The sequence below is a fragment of the Phasianus colchicus genome, chromosome 3 (genome assembly GCF_987193195.1).
Source record: "Phasianus colchicus chromosome 3, bPhaCol1.hap1.1, whole genome shotgun sequence".
Classification (NCBI taxonomy): Eukaryota; Metazoa; Chordata; class Aves; order Galliformes; family Phasianidae; genus Phasianus; species Phasianus colchicus.
Window position 1 is genome coordinate 26574766 of NC_143438.1, and position 20954 is coordinate 26595719.

Here is a 20954-nt window from a genome sequence, read left to right on the forward strand (position 1 = left end):
GTCCCTCACCTCTAGCCTTTCATGTACAAAATGAAACCGCCTCTCTGGTGCAGTTGTGCTGATAATAGCAGCTGACTCACTTTCAACCTATTTGTCCTCAGACCTACTTTGACAGCCACTTTATTCTTCAGAGTGAGCAGAGCAAAACTTTAAAATGTGTCACTAACTTGCACAAAAACCTCCGGTGCAAATTTAGTAACCCATCTGCTCTTCGGAGCAGAACCCAGGTCAGGAATGCACTGAACACTTTGGCTCAATTCAGCTAATGTAGATGCTTGAAAAGTATTTGCAAGATTGGTGTATGGATATAAAGCAGAATGCACATTGCCTGGATAGGCTCAGAGGCCTGCTCACCCAGACGGAAAGGCTGGAGAAGATACGTGTCCAGGAGCTTTTCTTCAGCATCTCTACTGGCTGCCATCTTCTGAAATGTGCTGTGCGTAGCAGAAATCATCTAATATAGGTTGGTGCTTGTCTGGCTGCTGGGGGAACAGAACACTGGAAAATTCCACTGTGCTGGCAGGTTGGCCTGCTTAATTCTGTTAGTGTAATTCATTGTACACTTTGAGAGGGACCTTCCTTCACCAGCATTCACCTACTGTGTGGAAGGGTCAGACCTTTCACGCTGACTACGCAAATGCTTCCCAATGTCAGACAGCTAGGCCTTCAAGTCCCTAAGCATGCATCACACCTGCCCACATATCACTCACTAAAAAGTAAATCCTCAGAACACCCATAAAACTCCACAGCCCAGCATTCAGCTGGAAGACAGCCATTCTCTAAAACCATCCCCAACAAGAAAAATGCATTCATATTCAGCCATCTCAGTGGAGTTTTCTAAAACCACATATGTATAATACAGTCATATCACCTGGATTTGTCATATTAGAAAGTCTTTGTCCCAACTATGATATTTATACAAGAAGGTCCATTTTAAGATCTTAAATAAGATCTGCTTAGGACAAAGAGAATTAATTGAGCTCCTTCTTTATATGATAGAGTCAGAGTTTCAAATAAACAGTCCATACCTACTATCTTTCTTTGAACTTGGGACTGAAGTGCAGTCTGGAATGGAGAAACTGCCTTAGGGAGAGAAAATAAGGCAAGTTCAAGAAGTCTTTGAGTGTTGTGGTTTGGTTTTAGAGCTCTTAGGACAAATTCCTAATGTGCACCATGTGCCCATATAAATCATCAGCTCTGCTCTTTGTAGATATCCTTCAGCATTTAGATGTTCAGAGCCAACTTCCTCCCTTTACCATAAGCTTTCTTCATCCCATGCCTGCATTCAGCTGAGTAGCTTTTCCAGACTTAAAGAAGGTCTTCCAAAAGGACACATTCTAAAATAGACAGGAAGCAATTTCCTAATGTCATTTCACACCTCCCCAGATGCTACGTTCAAATTAATCATCTGTTCTGGGGGCAGCAGATGGAAAATAATATCCTTGATTAAATTGGTCTAATGAGAACTGGAGGACCTGTGTTGACTGCTGATTTTCCAAGAAGCCCTGAGAAGTTTATGGACTGAGTGGGAATATTGAAGCAGCAAAAGAAGTGCTGCTACTTCTTGACTACCAAGAACCTTTGATAAAGCAGAAGACTGGCAATCTATTTTGATTTTGGCCTCTCCAAGCTTAGGATCTGGAATGACACTTGATCTATTTTTCAGCCATGAAAGTGAGCTGATGGCCCGATTCGAGTTTCACACCACAGCTCCAAAACTTGTAATCCTTCTCAGTTGCCGGGAGGAAGATAGAGTGAGGAGGAAATAGGCAGCACTTTTTAAGACGGAAACAAAAAGGACATTTCAGGATCTTTTTCACTGAAGTTCCTGCAACATAAAGGCACCAGGACCAAATCTGCAGTCAACTCCTGCAGTAGGTCCCATCTAAGCTAGTTGGTCCTATGTAAATGGCTGTCCAACACCCCTGCCTGGTGCCTCCTGCTACCATGCTGTGCTCTCCTCCCTCGATTCCTCATTTTATCCCCTTCTGTGATCGCGCTGCTTCTTTCTGGTGTTTCAGCTGTCTGATTATGTTCTCCTCACTTCACATTTATCTCCCTCTCCCTTCCTTTCTCTCACACACCTTCCTTTCCTGATATTCTAAATCTTTTTTTTTTTTTTTTTTTTTTTTTGGCTTGTTGGGAACAGAAAAACTAAAATCTATTCTTCAGCAATAGCACTGAGGCATAAACTACTGATACAGCTAGACAATAACGATACAGTATTTTCCCTTAAAATAGTTCAACCCTCTTTCCAAATCTTTTAATTACCTACATTCCTAGCAATCTGCCTTCCTCCGCGGTCAGCAGCACAATGCTTCTGTGCTCCCTGCTGTTCCCTTTTCCCTGCACTTCCCCTAGCACAAGTCGCTCCTGCTGTAAGCTGTCTCTTCAATAGGAACATTTTTATTTTTGGTGCGGCAGGAACTTCATCCTGTCCTAGTTCGTGCAGTGTACTTTTGCTTCTTTCTTCCTTGGACTATTTGTTGCTGTAGCTTATCACTCTGCTCCCCTTCTGCTACAGCTTCAAAGCACTCCACATTTTGATTTGCCTCTCCTACAGCGCTGAGACTCAGAGTGATACAAAGAACCTCCTGCAGCCAGAAAGTAACTCTGATTTTTAGCAACAACGTTTGCTCTAACTATTTAAAGCACATTTAAGAAGATACATAATAAGTAGGTTTGAGGGAAGTGGTAGCAATCCACCCACTATCTTCCTTTTAGCAAACCCTTTAATTAAATATTAAAGATATGGTTCTCAGGAAGATTTAGAATAACTCACTGGCAGAAAAAATGAGACAGGTTGAAACACAGCAGAGAAAGAAACATTCCCCCCCCCCAAGATTTCACCACACCTTCATGCTGCTTTTAACAGTATTTTACCGTACTGATGAGACAAGAGCTTTTCAGAAGGAAAATAAACCTTTCCAGCTTTCCCGTGATAGATCTCTCTATACATTTTCAGTAACTCCCACTAGGGATTGCAAATTATACAATGCCTAACTAAACATACTCGTTTCCTCTTTCTAGCAGAGAGCAAAAAAGCGTTCGTAAAAATGGCTAACTAAATTACTTGAAATGTTATTCCTCTCTCAAAGGACACATTCTGCAGCTGGACGCACAGAAGCAACACCCAGTTGGAGACAGAAAGCATAAATACACTGAATTACAGCATTGTTGCCAACTATAAAACAGGGTGAGATAAATCACAGCAAGATCTGTGTAGATCTACGGTAAATAGCATTTCCAGTTATAACTGAGACAAGGCACACCATGTGGGTGTCACAAATGGTCAGAGGAGAAAGAAGAGGGAAAAAGGGGAAGTGTGAGAAACCAGCAATGTTCACAAGACTGTGTGGTCTTGACCTGCATAGCCATTTTGGTGAAAGCTCTGATTGTTTTCCTCTTCCTCTAGCTGACAAACAGCCACACTGGCAAAGCAGATGAACTGAGCAGTGGTTTTGCACCAGTACTGCATAAATAATCTATCTGCTCTGCTACTTCTTAATTTGTACTCTTGTTCCTTCGTTCTTCATTCCTCTTTGGTCTTCTCTGTTGTGTGCAGCCTTACATCAAAGCCCTGGGACTCTCTGTATGGTCTCCGCTGCTGCTATAATACAACCAGAACCCAGTCATCAACCACTTCTACTTGGCTTTGTGTTAGACATGCAAAGGAAAGCATTTTCAAGCATGTACTTCTTCCCCCTCCTGATTAGATTCTTACAAATGATACTGTCCTGCTTTCAATTAAAATATTGCCACCATGTGATTTCACAGTAAGAAATCTATTATTTTGAATACAAAGGTTGGCCAAAATGATTAAATTCTTGAGGCAACAAAAATGATACTGGTGATTTTATTCAGCATGTGTCCAATACGATTTTCCATTCAGAATCCACATTTTTAATGCTTTTCTTATACCATTCTAAACATTACCTTCAGCTTATGGAGTCCTTTAAGAAAGTTTTTCCATTTGTTTACCAGAAAACTTAAATCTTAATGATTAAATAATAGGACACTTATATACATCAGTGGGTTTTCTCAGATACTGGGCTCTAAGTACATACAATGTCTATTGAGTAGAAAGAAAAAAGAAAAATCCAGTCATGCAAATCATCTTACAAACCATGTTTCATTTGCTTCAAAAATTCTTACTGGCATATCATTTTAAAATTAAGCAGACAATTTTTAAGGTTGCTTTGTCCATTTCCACTTGTTTGTTTTGCCGTTTTGAAGAACTGAGGGGCCACATGCGACTGCAGAAGGTTCTGGTAGGGTAATTATGCTTCTGCTACCACCAACCACTCCGAACCCTGGTGTGGATGTGTTTAAAAAAACCACCTAACCTTCAGCTAACTGCACTGCTTTATTTCTGAACAGCACATCACAGTATCAGCATAGATAGCACATTGTAACCGGTTGGGTGATTCCACTTAATAATTTGTCAACACTAAGACCTTTCAGCATTTTAATTCCTGTTTCATTTATGAATTAAAGGTCATATATAGAGCACAAATGAGGTCTAAATTTAGTCACAGCAGACCACAGTTCCACATAAAGACAAATCTTCAAGTTATGTTGACCTGCTAGGAGACAAAGATAAACAGCACAGCAAACATGTACCTGCAATGCACTGCTTCCCTATTAAATATTAACTGTTTCATTTACATTTAAATGAACTGAGCAGTAATGGATAGACTTTCCAGTACTGCTGTTTGGTGCTGCTGTCATGGAAAGAAGCTGAAGACAATGTGGGCTGTATGGGGGCAAATGATGCAATCTCAACATCCGCTCAAGTGACTTCAATGACGACCATTCTCCAGTCTTGAAACATAATCCTAAACAGCATCTTTTTTTCCTCTCCCTCTGTAAACACATCTGTTCATAAATAACTTAGATGTCTCCTTGACATTCATGGTATGTAACTGAAGCTGAAGTAGAAAAGGATGGGCGGTGTACAGCACTGAGGAGATGTCACAGTACTTTTGTTCAGCATTTTTGTTAAGTGCGGGTTGCTAACATCAGCCATCAGAGACGGGTGGAGTCACCCACCCATATTTTTCATGGGTCTTCACCAAACTCTTAAATGTTGCTTCAGCTTCCTTTCGACTGAACGACTTTTTTGATTTGCCAGCTTTTCTGCAGATACGGCCCTGCACCGAACAAAAGAGAAAACCTTCATTAAGCATGTGAATATACGCAGCTGGAAACCATAGCTTAAGTCTTCAACACCTCCAGGCATTAGGCACTCATTTGCAGATCCCAGAAAGCATAGCTCCCAAACTGGAAAGTGGGGCAGGCAAATACGCTATTAGAGATCATTAAACATTATAAGGCAGTAATGGAAAAATAAATAAATAAATAAAAGACCTCTGCGGGGCTTTTCTCCCCAGTGAGCCCCTGTGCTGGCACACTGCCCTTCTGGGCTGGCTCACTGCTCTTTCTTGTTGCATGTGAACTGTGCAAATGAAGGCAGGGATGCTTGCTCCACAGCACTCTGCGTGCCAGCCCTCACTGTGCAGTTCAAGAGCAGCACTAAGCAGGCACTCTTTCTGCTGCTACGCCCTTTCCTGCTGCTAAAGAGAGGGGCTCTGCAGGTCACCCCCATGCTCCAGGAACCAGAATGGGGCTGAGGAGACAGAGAGACATTTCTGAGCAATTTTTATGCCACGCTCGTAAAGCGGTCTGAGGTGAGACTGACTATGGGGCAGCCGATGACTGGAAAACCACCACAAAAGTGATGCATTTCTGCTTGCTCCATCTCAGTGCTACCCGTATCCAACCCACCACACTCTGCTGCTAATGCAGAACATCACTACAAAATGCACCTTTCCCGTGAAACACACTTCATTTGTCTTCTCCTCTGACCTGTCAGAAACAAACAGCCCTGGGATTTCTTGCAGGCAGGAGCACCTGCTTGCTTCCAACCTACATAAAAGAATTCCCATTTACATACTTCTGCCTCACAACGAGTTGACTTGATAATACCTGAATACATATGCATCTAAACATACTGCACTTTTATTACTTGGCAATTAAATATTACCTCTAAACACATGACAGTATATAATTTCAAATCCTTGCATGGCAACATAGACATTTAGTGTGTTATTAATAGCCCACCTTATTTTGCACACTGGTCCGTGTCAATTACAAAGCAGCAGAAGAAAGAAATATAGCTGTAAATTTATTCCATTCTACCGCACTAATACCTTTTAAAGCATTTATGCCTATTGGATTTGTCACAAAATAGATGTTCATTAAAATCAAGTACAGTAATTTCTCCAACTTGTCAGCCTGCAGTTTTTTAGAATATATCATATTTGATGAGCAAATACCATAGGATCCAAGTTAGCAGGCTCTTATTTTTTGCACTCTTTCACTCAGAAAGATGCAATTATTATTACTGAGAAAATGATTAGCTGCAGGGAGAAAAAGAATAAAACATGGGGGAAAAAAGAAAACAATGAACTCTATCCTCAGAGTACCACTAAATAAGTAAGATTCTTCTGTAGCCATCTCATTTGTCAAAATAATGCACGGATACCGTTTTGTTCAGCACCACTATTGTTATAACAAAACAATAGATGCAGGACATTAAAAAAAAAGCCGTTTCACATTCCTGTCCTTAAAAGTCATTTTCCTGTGTGCTTTGACTTCTCTTCCAGAAAACCTGAGATTAGGAACTTCATTTCACTCTTGATTTATACCTCCTTGGTTTTCTCAGATACAACTATTTTACCTTTTGATGCTTTTCTTCCTATCCCCCATTTATAAATTGGCAGTATATTTTCTCTTCCAATAATCTGCTAATCTGAACAGCAAGACAACTTCCCTACCCCCATGCTAATTTGGGGATTAATGTTTTGCAAACAAGGGTGGTCTGAAGGGTAATCACTTAATCCCACAAACAAGTTTTCTTAGAAAATGTTCCTTTTTCAGTTTTGACACAATTAGTAATTAAATAAAACTAGGTAACATTTTCAAAATCTCACAAGTGCTACTTTTGATATTGCTCTTCCCTGGAGCATTACTGCTGCACACACAACGCATTCACATCGACTTATTAAATTCTATATGCTACAGTCATTACAAAACATATTCTGTATTTCTTTTTCCTAGTCCAACCTTCCATTGGAAGCACACTTAGAGAAATATAGGAAAAGTTAATGCAAATTGCACCAGAAGATAAAATTAGTGAGGGAAATTACGCCTTCAAAATGTCATCCATTAAATACTTTTCAATGTATATGTAAACCTGATTCAGTACTTTGTTTACAGATTAGACCAATTTGCCATCTCATCTGACACGCAATTTTTTATAATTTTAAAGCTTTTATACCTTTCTGAATTGTTTGCACAGCACCTAGCACAGTGTGATCTGTGTCGTCTTTAGTTTTAAGCATGTTTTAATACTACTCCGTACCTAGAAATAGGATCTTGGCATTCAGAGCAGCTACCACTCACATTCAGCGTCAACTGCTTACTGCTTTGAAAAAGGAAAGAATTGTTTGGTGTCAGAATAATGTAGTGAGCATCATGCCACCTGAAATGTCACTGGAGCTGCAAGAGACAAAATGAGCATTGTTCCATGATTTTCTTCTCATACTTCCTTTTACTGTAATAAATCAATAAAGCCATTTCTAAAACACAATCACGTGTGCAGGTTACACAAACACTGCATGCAGGTTAAGTGTAAACTGTGCCATCAAAGATCACCTAATTGTACTGGATGCAGTCAACTCATTTCCATAAGTTTATACAGCAAATACGGTCACCACTGTCTCTTATTAACCAATACCTGCCAGGTGTTTATAATTTGTTTAAAATTTAACCTTGCGGTTTGAAAGCCTCCCTTCCTGGTGCCTCAAATAAATCTGAGAAATATCACTACATCAGATGAAATAATTTGGATGATTTTAAGTTGACACTAGAGTGGTATCTACCATGATAAGGACTTCTACCTTTTTGCTATGTCCACAAAACTCTTCCCAGTTTTAACTAAAAGTGGCATTTTGTGCATAGTTATAAAATATCATCAAACAATTTTAACAGGCACTGCTGCCAGCTCTGACTACAACTTGTTTTTCGACTGCTAACTAAACGTACAGTCATGTTAACTTTGGTCAGGAGACTGTGAGCCACCGCATATTGTAAATATGAAAAGGATGGTAAATACATTATGCAAATACAGCACTGCCATAGCTCAATTGTGCACAACTGCATTGTGACTGATTTCCAAACCAAACGCGTCACTATTGCCATGGCACGGCACACAGATCATTTGCATCACTGATGTTTTGAGGTGCCTGGCACCCAATCAAGAAAAGTATCAAACTAATAGCTGAACAAGATCAGCACATTCCACAAAAGATTTAAAACAGAGAAAATCCAAGAAAACCTTTCATAAAGCCATTAGTGTCAACTTTAGCTATGAGAAGTCGCACCAGGAGCTTATTTAAGTACTCGCAATACTTTCAGACACTCGCAGAGAGCTTTACATAAAGGAATAACTGAAAATCTAATTAAAATAAAGAGTTGAAGAGAACATTTCAGATTTTGCCATCTGCTGTAACTTCATGTACTTACCAAGATGTAATTTTAACAAGCTAGAAACATGAAAGGTGAAAGTAATGACGCAGCATGGTTTACACAGCCATGCTGAAATGCAGAAGGGCATGTGCTGCACTGAGCCTCCTCATGAATCTGTGCTCCTGCTGTGCCAGGCTTTCAGTGTCATCTTCACCCAAACTCACAAGTCGAGACTAAAAAACTGGTAAGGATCTAGTCCACAAGCCTGCTAACTGCCAGGTAACTGGCAGGTGCTGCAGGTCACCTTTACAGGATATTGGACATATTGAGTATTCCTCCGTATACAGCAAAAGAACACAAGTAAGCCTCATATATGGTCTGGCACCCAAATTTGAAAGCTGCTGTGGGCAAATCTTCTAAGAGACCTCTGGAGGTCTCTAATTCCCAGTGACGCCACAGTAGCTCCACACTCTCCTCAACCATCAGCACAATCAGCATGTCCTCTCCTGGAGGACATGGCGTGACAGTGACGCACATCCTCACCAATATTAAACTCAATGTCAAATAGCTGTTTGAAGTCACTTGGCACCACTATCAGGAACGTGCTGTATCTTTTCTTATCCAACAACATCATGTCATGAAGTGGTCTGCAGACAGATTTAAGCCCTGTACAGAGATCCTAAATGTGAAGCCTGAAGCTCTTCAGCTTAGAATCCAACTCCAACCATCTATCTGCCCACATCTAGCCTATGCGCCATGAAAAATAGTCCTGAAATTCATTCCCTTATTTCCAGTCTCAGGATGGCCTCAAGGGAATTTTTTTGGCAGCAATGAAGGGATTTATCTCTCTCATCAAACCAATTAGAGTAGCTCCCAGGCTGAAACTCAACAGCTCTGGCACAGCACAGAGTATGGTGCTCTTCCACCTTGTATCAATTTCAGCACTATCTGACTATAGACGGGGAACTGGCCTCTCATAGAGTCAGTCAATCACAGACATGCTGGCTGGAAGGGACCTCTGGAGGTCTCTAGGCCCAACCAAGCACTTGGAGCTGAACCACAACACAGGCCCAGCTCACAGCAGCACTGCACAGCCACGTTCTGAATCCTTCAGGGACAGAGGTCTCACTCAGTCGTGCTGCAATGCAGGTCCCATGTACCAGGCCTCAATTTTGCAGAGATTCACCAGAAGCAGACACCAGACCTTTCATAACCAAGGTGATTCCAAAAACAGCCTCAAGCCCTGTGGTACACATCTCTGACATGCCAAAGCAAACTCTTCAGTGACACACAGGCTTTTTTTTCCTTTTTTTTTTTTTTTTTTTTTTGTCTTTGCTTGTTAACAAGAAGCATTCATTACGAACAGCACACATCTAATACGCTCAAGAAGCTGAGAGGCTTTTGAGTTAGCACTAACCTTAACGCAAACCCTTGGTCCTGCATTCCTTTCAATAATCCTTGATATGCAAACAACTTAAGACTGGTCTTCCAAGAAAACCACAGCTGTTTTCTGTATACAGGGTTAAATGTAGTCCATGCGTTTCAGTCAGCACAAAGCTGTGCCATACCACAGCTTTCCACGTCAAGAAAGAAGCAGCCTGTAGTGAATCACTTCTAGGTAAATGTTGATAGAGAGAAAAAAAAGCAGAGGTTTAGACTCAAAAGGCTGTAGCAAATCACTATGCTACATACAACATCCATGGTGATCCCTCCAAGGACAGGAAGGATGTGCCCACGTCATCTTGTTGTCCTCCACAGCTTATTCAAAACTAGAGGTTTTTTGGAGAGCTGGAGCACAGCGTGAGGCTCTGGTATGTAACACGTTCCACTCAGGTGACTGATTAATGGCCTTGGGCCTCAACTGTGCAAAGTCACGTACTGTGCAAACACAGTCAAATCTGTTCAGATAAGCAGTGGAGGAATCAGACAGTTAAGACTGAGCCAGTCCTGTTCTAGAATGTTTAAACAAGTTTCCTGAGGAAAACATTTCTACCAGCTTTAGAGAAACATTCAAAAGCAGAGCAATGCTCAAGTGGGCTACTGTCATGCTCTCAGGGCAGTGACTGCAATGTGCCATATCACTGTTAAATTGTAATACACACACTTCCTCCTCTTGATTACATGGTTTAATTCTTTTTTCCTTCACATAAACACAATTGATCAGGTCCCAGAAACTGCAAACAATTTATACTGCACTAACAGGTAAATGTTGCCTAGCTACAACAAAGCACTACAGCAAACGATGCAGACAAATACTGTTAATGTTGCAGAGTAAGTGAATTAAAAGCATGATGTTTTTCTGCAAATGTATGGTTTTTGAAGCCGTATTTCCTTGTCTTTCTTTAATCTCCTTTTTAAGGATAATCCATACAAAGAAGTGGAAACTCACCAAGTTCCAGCTTTAAAGCATCCTATCAATTGCTCCTTTTGGGAATGTGCCTTTTTTGTCCAGGGAAAAGAAGTCTGAGTTCCAGCTGGGCAATTATTAACACTCCCTTGCTTGGTGCAAGCATCTTTTAATCAATACGAACACCTACAGCTCCAATCCCTGACTGCTACAGGGCACTGTGCTGCTGCTCCTCCCTGCCTTTCTCTAAGGACAGCAGTCAGTAGCACGGCTTCAGCACAGCTGAGGGTTAAGGAATTTTGTGCATTTAAGGAGTCAGACAAACATTGTTTTGGCAAAAGAACAAGAAAGTCTTGTCAGCCAACTATATCCTTGAAATTTGCCTCCAGCCCCAAAGTTACAACACGAGTTAGATCAGAAATAAGGTGGTCTTCCATCATGAGACAGCCGTGCCACCACAGAGAACCTGCTAGACCAAATGCAGAAGGCTCATTTTCTGTGTCAATTTTCTGCCAAGCTCCCTGGAGTACCTCTTTCCATTCTATCACTGCACAGTTATTGACGGTGATTGCTTTGTCCAGGTGAGATGGAGGTGTTCAAGGGCAGGATGGATGGGGCCATGGGCAGCTTGATCTAGTATTAAATGTGGAGGTTGGTGGCCCTGCCTGCAGCAGAGAGGTTGGAGCTTGATGATCCTTCCAACCCAAGCCATTCTATGATATGATTTTACAATATGAAAAAGCCAGAGGCATGACAGCCCTCTCTGCGCTAGTCCACAGGTCCTCCACATCACCAAACTGAAGTCACCCAGATTGAACACCGCCACAGCTGTGAAGCAAAGTAACTCAAAACAAAGCAAAGGATCCTTTTTGAGAGGTGTTGCAGACAAAGGAGCCACAGCCCAGCTTGCAATATCTGTCTCCATGTTTCAAAGGTACACCATAGCAATAGAAACTGAACAAACAAAAGTAAAAAGCAGACTACCTCTGGGAACATTTAAATGATGTAAGACCAAATTGGGTAGGACTAGTGTCACAAGCCAGTGCACTTGTTCCTTCATCTCCTGACTGTGATACGTTTCATATTGATGCACATGGACATCTTAGTCAGAACCCTTGTTTCCAACTGCTTTAAGCACGTATCCTCAAAGCACCTTCGGAAAAAGGGTTATCTGTACTTCACAGATGGGAGAGAAGACTGCAGAGAAGTTATATGACTTCCCCATAGCTGCATCTGAAGTCAGCCGCAAAACCCAAATGCTAGATTTGATCTCCACTGTTCAGCTTAAATGCTCTAACAAGGAAATTGAAATTATTAACTAAAGACTAATTTTCCTCCCACATTAAACACTTCAATTCTGAGTATACTTTATAGAAATATTTAATTTTGTCAAAATTATAGGAAATTTGTTGTTTAAAGAACCTCAGACAATCTGACAAAATTAATCAATATTTTCTTTTTCTTTGTGATTCTTTTGTAAGGGTGCATATTCAGGAAATAAGTCACACAGCAAATTGGGGGGGGGCTGCTACCACTCATAACACGAACCTAGAAACAAGAGAAACACATAGTCATTCTACAGCTCATAAAACTTAAGTATGAGAAACATCTGAGCTCTGGGCCATTTCATAACGCAGGCTTACTCTTCCTTCCTCAGGTTTACTTTCACTCTTCTCTGCATGCAGATCTGGGATCTTTACTGATTTTTAACTTTATCAAGGAGTCACTGCAGAAATCCCAGGGCTTCTGAAGACTCGTGGAAAAGAGAATGAAATCAATGAGGAGCTTCAATTTTAACAACATGCACAAATCCACAGAGGGGGATAAGACTACAGTTTCCAAGGACAGGCTCTGCATGTGCAAGAGGAAGGCATGTGGCACACATCTGTCACACACAGCTGAGTACAGGCATGCTTGATGCACTCTTCAGTCTGGTGTTTAACAGGAATGTGCAAAACTAGATTGGCTTTTTGATCCTATTTCAAAACAGGAAACATTTCTGTATCTGAAGTATGGTGCCCACTTGCCTGCTCTGCATAGATCAGTACAGAGCTCCTATTTATTTTCATTGAGGCATACTTATGTTTCTCTCTAGCTTATACACCATCCCATGCAGCTTGTCCTACAACTCCCAAACCCATGCGATTACCACTGGTTTTGTTGAGAGTTAAAACCTGCCAGGAGGAGCGTTCAGCGCTCTGCAGAAATGACTCCACAGTATGAGGCTGCATGAGGTGTCAGGCAGGGCAGCCCTAAGCCACATGTTCTTCATAGCACGACAGAAAACTGGCATCCAATTTACAAGTCAGACAACTGGATCCTGCACATATTAAATTTAACATATATTTTGAGTCATTCAGACAGGATAATCACCACAGCCTCCAAAGTTCTCCCTGTTTAACTGCAGAGTGATTGCACCTGGCAATCCTCACATCCCCCCCGGTGCCTAACATCAGCATTACCTTTTTTGACAATTGCAAAAGATAATTTGTGAACAGGAAACCGTATGTGAAGGACTGAATGTGTCAAGGAAAGAGATATTCACTGTCTCTCATCAGTGCAAAAGAGCTCAGGCAGGAAAAAGAAACATAGCTCCTATTAAATTACCTAACCAGTACCCCACGTTGTGACTGCAGACTCTCATTGGGGGACATGCCTAACAGTAAGACGCCCACCATATGAGGACCAGAATTATCTCAGAGTTACAAATCTTCAATCTGGAAGACTCTGGTCATGCAAGGAGATCTCTGGGCACTGTGCAGATGCTAGGAAAACAGCCTATTTTCAAGGCTAGCCTGTAAAAGAAAAAAAAAAAAAAAATCTTTCACACAGCAGAAAGTAGGTTGCTTTGGTTACTCCTCCGTGAGAACACCATGTCACCCCTCAGGGACGAGGCTTTCTGCATTTGAAAAAACATACAATTCTTCCACAAAGTATCTGACAGAACACGCAAACACTACAGCTCACCCTACCAAACACTTTCTCTTAAGAAAATGAGGACTCCTTCTACAGCTTAAGGAAAAATTTTGCTCTCCTGAGCAAGTCCAATTTTATTATAAACCAAAGCATTGATTCTTTTGAGTTTTGATGCAGAAGATCAGCCAAGTACTGCATTGAAGAATCAGTTCCACTTGCCATAAAAGCATGTTCTAAAACAGGCGGTTTGTTTCAATTTAGTGATTTTTTCTTATTTGATGACTATTTAACACTGAGAATGATAGCTAAATGTTTTTTAAAAATCTCTAAAAGTCTCCCTTTCTGTGCTTTGAAGGGGTAAAATGGAGATTATGTTCCCTCTGCTTTTTAGAAGAATTAAAGCTGCCTCCTACTTCAACGAGTTAGAATCCTTGTGTCTTCATTCCTCTCAGTAGAATATATTTGCATAATAATAGAGTCTATAGTCAGAAGAGCAATATATCAGAGTACACATGAACAGTGTTTTTTCCAGCCCATTCATCATTCCCAGCACCTCAATGTGGCAAATATTATGCTCCCTCTTAAACTTCAGCTTGAAAATGAGGGATTTCTCAATTGCAATAAAAGAGAAACCTTTGAAGGCCAATATATCTGATTTTCGTCTCTATAACTAAACAATATTTTTTGTTACCTCTTCAACACAGCATTTATACCTTTTCATGGGGAACAAACCCTGTAATATATTCTTTGTCTCCTCTGTAATCTCTGTATATTAGTCAATATGTATTCAGTGGCAGTCCTAACCTTGAAGGCAACCGGCATCATTTACTCAGGCAATAAATCAAAAGCTAAAAGCAACACAGTTTTATTTTTAAGATCCTAATAGGAAGATGGCCCCAAACAACTCAGAGGCCACTGAGTCCTCTACAACTTTCTGCAGCATTTGAGATCAGCTGATGTATTCAAGCCTGCAGTCCTCAAACTGAGTACCTGGAGTAGGAAAGCTCATGGATTTGCAATTAATTTCTGCTATACATATCTGAAAGACCTGGAGCCTGCTGACACCCTGGACGCCATGCAAGTCCCATCTGCTATCTGCTCTCTCATACTTTTGTTTGAAAGGATGGAGAGGGAGTAGTTTAGACTATGATTAACAGCTATGTTCTGTGTTTGTTTTTTCATAAAATAAGCCCACTTCTCCTGGTAGAAGTCAGCTGTGATACAGTATTTTTAAAATGGAAGGAGAGATGAGTTTAATGTTCATGCAAGCCATATCTCTCTTCCAGCAAAGAGGCTACACAGAGGTATTTCTAAAGTTACAATGCACAAATAAAAATTATTTGAATTCAAAAAATTTTGCTACAGGAAATTAAATCTTAATTACAGATTACATTTGGCTTTGATTTAAAACGTTACAGAGAAGTTCTCATCAGCAGGAGCACTCATGACTACAGATTCTCCAGTCAGTATGCCCTGAGAAAATCCCTGTGTTCCTCATATTTTCTTATATGGCAGAATGAAGGCCTATTTTCCTCAAAACAAAGAACTTTTTCCACAAGCCTGCCTGCAGACTTGACAGCTACCTGACAGCTACTTGTGGCTGGTAGACCTATCCTGAGCTTCCATGGAGTGAGCCATGGAACTCAGAAAAAGGACAAGATGGCCTGCACCAAACAGTTGCCAGCTTAGGCACAAACTCCTCAAGGCATCCTATGCAGCTGTATTGGCCGTTCTCAAAAAAACAAACAAAACAAAACAAAAAAAAACACCAACGTGTTTTGTCCTCTTTGAAGCTGCTACTAAGCCAATGTCAAATCATTCCTCTCTGAAGAGAAACAACATGGATTTATTTCATTTTTCCAACTGCCTGCTAACATTATCCAAGGAAACAAGCTGCAGTATCTTTTTCTTCTAAATATAAAGTGCTAGTGTTTTGTTTAGTGCATTAAAAGATTCAAAATCCTCTTCCACTTTTGGACAAAGTCTGTTTTTCCTTCGGGACTGTATCATCTGCAGCATCTTCAGATGCAAGCCAGCTCCTGAGCCCCATGCCAGCCTGGGTCATGTGCGTCACTCAGTGAGGATCACAACCAGACTACCACTCCTTCAGTGCTCTCATATGACTGGCGCTGCTGCCACTGCTTCACCCAACTGCACACGTTATTAGTCTTACCATCACAACTATCAGGAAACTGAGAGCAACAGATGCATTTTTAAATCCCTCTCCTTAATTTCAGACTATTGTGAGGGCACCACTCGGCAGGCCATTCCCAAAGCCTAGATGAGAGGACAGACATGGAAGGTCCTGCTGGGCAGGAATGCTGAACAGTTGCCTTCAAGATAACCAACAACTGGCATTCACATTAATTCCTTCGCATCACCCCAGATTAGTATTTCCTTGGGTTAGCTCCTAACCCCACCATGGGCTAATGGCAACCTTGACTGGGGCTCAGTGGAGCCAAGTGTCTGCCCAAGAGGGCGAAGCCAGCAAATGGTTGACTCTACACCGTCCCCTTGAATCCAAGGCTGCAGTTGAGTTAAGGACAACACCAAGTTTATAAAATAAGATTCTGGATTCCAGACAGATAAACAGTCTTAGGCCTTTGATGTACTGAGAATTCCCCTCAAGATACTGACTAGGGCTGTGTGAATAATTGACTTATTCAGCTGAATAGCTGAACCAACCAACCAAACAAACCCCAACTTGTTTGGCAATTAACATTTTTTTTCCTCCCTTGAAAACTGAAAAAAGCATAGTTTGGGGTTGGTGAATTGTTTCATTCAAACAGAAATTATCTCTCTTCCATTAAAATATTTTCTTCCAGACAAAAGCTATCTAAAAAAAATGCAATTCAAGGGTTCCAATAGGAAACAAGGACATGGAGAGAAACCCAAAATAGTTACTGGGCCAATACGAGTGCCTCTGCATCCCATAATGTAAAACATTTTCCAAGCAATGTTACCTGAGGTGTTTGGATCCTGCCTGGGGAACCTGGAGGAATCCTACATGAAAATCCAATACAGGTTAAAACTCCTGCTTGAGTTTGGGAATTGGGACCTAACATCTCAAGCTGTGGATCAGCCGTGTTCAAGTCTTCCTAAAAATTAAACTCCTGAATTAGATGTTTCACTTGAGAGACATCAAAACAATTTCTCTCAGTTTTTCTTTTGCTCTGCTAAAAGGTTTGCAGTGTCTGTCAAAAAATCTGAAACTGTCAGGAGTCTTGACTGCCTCAAAATGTATTTTCAGTGCTAGCTCCGTGAGTTTTTCCACCACTTTGTCAATAAAATAAATAAATAAATAAAAAGGTTCTATACATTCAGAGGTCAACAACTTGATATACCAAGAAGGGCTACAGTTTTCCCTGAAGAACTAAAACCCAGCACAGAACAGCAATGCCATAGTTAGTATTGCAAAATGGCACTAGAAAGAAATAGTGAATGAAATCAACCACCTTCATTTTATCATTCAAACTGTCAAAAGGAAAAATACATGCTGGTGGAAAGTTCAGCCCTGCCTACTCACATCTGCGTTCGCATTACAGACACGCACCCTCAGATGTGTCACAGCCCTGACTATTTACGATGATTTCATGCTACATCACCGCTCCACGCGTGGGTGACGTTTCTCCTGAAGGTCTCCACAGCCTCGTGCTCCCAGTGGGACCCACATGGCAAGGTGGTCTCTGAGGATGATTGCCCTGGACCTCAGCACGAGCTGTGCTGCACCCACCCACCACCCACTGCTGATTTTTAATTCAGAAATTAAACCATGACCCTGATTGAGGCTGTTGCTGTTTGTTCAGGAAGAGCCACTGCGGGCAGTGAGACTGCCTACAGCATGATAGGAATTACCTGAAACCAGCCCTGCAGCTCAGGGGAATACAGTACCCTCTACTTCCGACATTTCTGCTGTTGTATTCTCTTTCTAAAAACTACAGCCCAAAGCATATTACCTTTACAATAAAAACCAAAACAGGGATCCAGGAGCGTCTGCTGTATTTTGAGCCATATTATGCAATTGAATCAAGATTACATAACCAGAGTGTGATTACAGAAATGTGGCTCCCATTACACAGAGCCTGGCTACAGTTACAGAGCGGCAGCCCATCGCAGATTACACATCTGCAACTGAGAAATTTAATTTATTGTTAATATCACCTATTACTTTGGAATGCACACTCTGAGCATCTCACAGTTAGTGAGCTACTAAGCTACCAGCAGCCGTTTATTTCACCCTTTTATTTCACCCCCCACACACTGTCATCTTGAACTTCTGAAAGAATGTTATTGAAACTCTTGTATATTGAAACTCTTGTATATTAAATGCGCCTACTAACGATGCCCTCATAAACATCCTTCAGTATCAGAAACTACCATGACTTTGGGGAAAACTCTTACGGGATTTAGAGAGAAGTATTAATAAATATGTAGTTATATATTGTATAATTCAATAATTCAGTGTTTTTCTTAACTGCGCCATTTTATGATGTCAGTGAATCTTAACCATTTAACACTCAACATCTGTTACTGCAGAAATGTGCTGAATTGTTGTGGGGGGGGGGGAAAGCAGAAAATTTAGTACTGTCCTCCTAGGTTCTTGTTAAAAATAACAAGAAATATAGATACTGTAAAAAGAGATGAGTTAATAAATTGTGTGACACAGTAGGAGAAGCTGCAGAACTTTGGTACACCTTAATGGGCTCCACATAAATGAAGGTTGCTTTTTTTTTTTTTTAATTATATACCAAGGTGACCTAGAGAACTTGACCTCTTCAAAAGAAAGGCAGAGAAAAATACAATCTGATTAATCTGATTGAAAAAAAGCAAAGTAGGCCCAGATCATTCAAGGAAAAGGCAGAAAAGGCCACTTACAAATGGGTCCACTGAACGCCCATATTTTCTGTGTTAAGACAAACCAAGCAGAGGCAAACAGGAGTGATATTCTCTTTTCCAAGCAAATGGAAAATACGTTATTATTTGCTCTTCTCCTCACTTCCAAGATATGAATACAAGAAGTTACACAGCATCGTGCAGTGACTGACAAGGAGCTGTGCATGGCATAGAGCTCAAGGGCATTTGTGAGGTGAGCAGAAACACCACCTAACTCAGCCATGGGTACGCTACACTGCCTGCTACAGTGACCACAACAACGGGCTCCACCACCAATAGTTACCCAGTTATTAAAAACACTTTATGAATTACTTCTCTCCCAAGGATATTCTGCAGAAGAAAAAAAAAATAGAATGTGTTGATTCAGCTGGGGACAGATGAGAGAAGAGGGCCAGAGGAGCTAGGAACCTTCTGAGGAGGGGAGAGAGGGAGCTGCAGAGTCACCCTGCATGAGGTGCTACCTCTGGGCAGCGGCACTTGAAGCTGGCACAGCTCTGCCACAGCAAAGCCAGGTACAGGCTGCAAAGGCCACCGCGGAGGATAGCGGCAGACAAAGCCCCGCACCAAAGGCTGGACTTCACACGAGAAGCCAGCCGGTATGGGGCCCCGCAGACACGGCTGACCAGCTGGCGAAGGGCTCCAGCCCCAAGCCCCATTGCGTGCTGTAGAGCCCCTCTTGCTTCGGGGCACAGGATGCGACCGTCATGCACCTTGATGCCACCGGCAACACAGCCAAGAGGAGGGACGACACACACGCGGGAAGGAACGGCGGGGTACCTGCCCCTCGCCTCTCCGTGCCGCCCCGCGTCTCTGCGGCCGGCCGAGGTCAGCCACAGGCAGAGCCCCGCCGTTCCCGGGGCCGCCATCCCAGCGGGGGCACGGACACCCCGCGCCCCCCGGCCCCTACCTGCCCCTTGACCAGGCTGGCGGCGAACTGCCTCATGACGGCCTCCACGGTGTAGGCGCTGGACCAGCCGCGGGGAGTGAGCAGCTCCATGCAGATGGCCCCGCCGTCCAGCACGTAGCCGTTCTCCAGGCGGGGGCTGAGCACCCTCATGAAGGGCGGCGAGAAGGGGAAGTTGTCGGGGAAGGTGAGGTTGAGTAGGATGTACTCCGTGTTGGTCTCCTTCATGTCCTGCCACAGCACCGAGTCCTTGTCCACCTGGTGCAGCTTCACGTTCCAGTCGAAGAGGCTCTCGTCCACCAGCTCCACCGAGATGAAGCGGTCGCTGAGCCGCGCGATGTCCTGCAGCTCCTTCATCAGCCGTCGGGTCCGCACCTGCGTGCAGTGCTGCTGCCGGCCCGCGGGCGCCAGCGGCCCCGAGCCCGACGCCAGCGGCACCAGCGGCGCCGAGCCCGGCCCGGAGCTGGAGCCGGGCCGCTGCGGGGCCGCCTCCCTACCCGCGCCGGGCTCCCGCGCCGCCTCCCGCGGCTTCTCCCGGCCGCCGCCCGAGCGCGGCGGCGGGGGCTGCTTGGCCGGCTCCGGCGCCTTCTTGGTCTTGCGGCCGCCGGGGCTGCTCTCGCTGCTGCTGCTGCTGCAGCCGCCGCCGCCGGGGGGGCCCTGCGGCTGGGGCTTGTTGCTGCCGTTCTTCGGGCCGCCCCGGCCGCGGAGCGAGGAGCCCTGCTGGCTGCTGCGGTGGTGGTGGTGTTTGGGGTCCTCCGTGTCCCGGTTGTGTAGCCGGATCAGCCCGATTTTCCGCAGCAGAGTGGCCATGTTGCGCGCGGCCGCAGTGCCTCCTGCCGCTATTTTATATCTATCTCTCTATCTTTATTCTGAAGCCCCGGCGGTGGGCGGGGGGGGCGGCGCCGCGCGGGCGGGGACCCCTCCGCGCCGCTCGGCTCCGGGCGCAGGGGCGGCGGGCAGGGAGGCGGCGGCGGCGCGGGAGGACGTGCGGCCGCCGCTCAAACGCCTCCTCCCCTCGCTAGGGCTGCTGCGAGCGGCATTGCGGCGCAGGGGCTGCTGACGGGGACATCACGGCCCGGCGGCCGTGGCCATTATCCCGTGAAAAAGAAGGGAAGAAAAAAATAAAAGGGAAGCGCAACGGAGAGCCCCCTCCCCCCGCGCTGCAGATGGCCTCCCCGGCACCTTCGGCTCACACCCACCCGAGCCAATCCCCGGCGGGCCGGTCCCCTCCGAGTGCCTGGCACCTCCCCCGGGCGGGGGGACCGGCGGAGGCTCCCAGCACCCGCCTCCCACCGGCTCCCCGCTCGCCCGCCGCGGCGCAACGCGCCCGGGCTCTTTGTTCGGCGCCACCGCGGCCGGGCC

General features: G+C 43.7%; 1 protein-coding gene across 1 annotated transcript; it reads right to left on the reverse strand.

Annotated features, from left to right (window-relative positions):
• Positions 1-3840: 3840 nt before the first annotated feature.
• Positions 3841-20910, reverse strand: UBE2QL1 (ubiquitin conjugating enzyme E2 QL1). The gene is made up of 2 exons (XM_031589190.2): positions 19596-20910; positions 3841-5153 (listed from the first exon to the last, which is right to left on the reverse strand). Exons 1-2 carry the CDS (start codon positions 20400-20402, stop codon positions 5022-5024), a joined length of 939 nt encoding a protein of 312 aa, XP_031445050.1. The 5' UTR covers positions 20403-20910; the 3' UTR covers positions 3841-5021.
• Between the last annotated feature and the right edge of the window lie 44 nt (positions 20911-20954).

What these genes read in the sequence shown, in the direction of transcription:
- UBE2QL1 (XM_031589190.2), bottom strand. Translation starts at nt 20,402, where the DNA reads ATGGCCACTCTGCTGCGGAAAATCGGGCTGATCCGGCTACACAACCGG. An exon ending in CCAGCCTGGTCAAGGGGCAG is followed by an intron (nt 5,154 to 19,595) that starts GTAGGGGCCGGG and finishes TGTTCGGTGCAG; the next exon opens with GGCCGTATCTGCAGAAAAGC.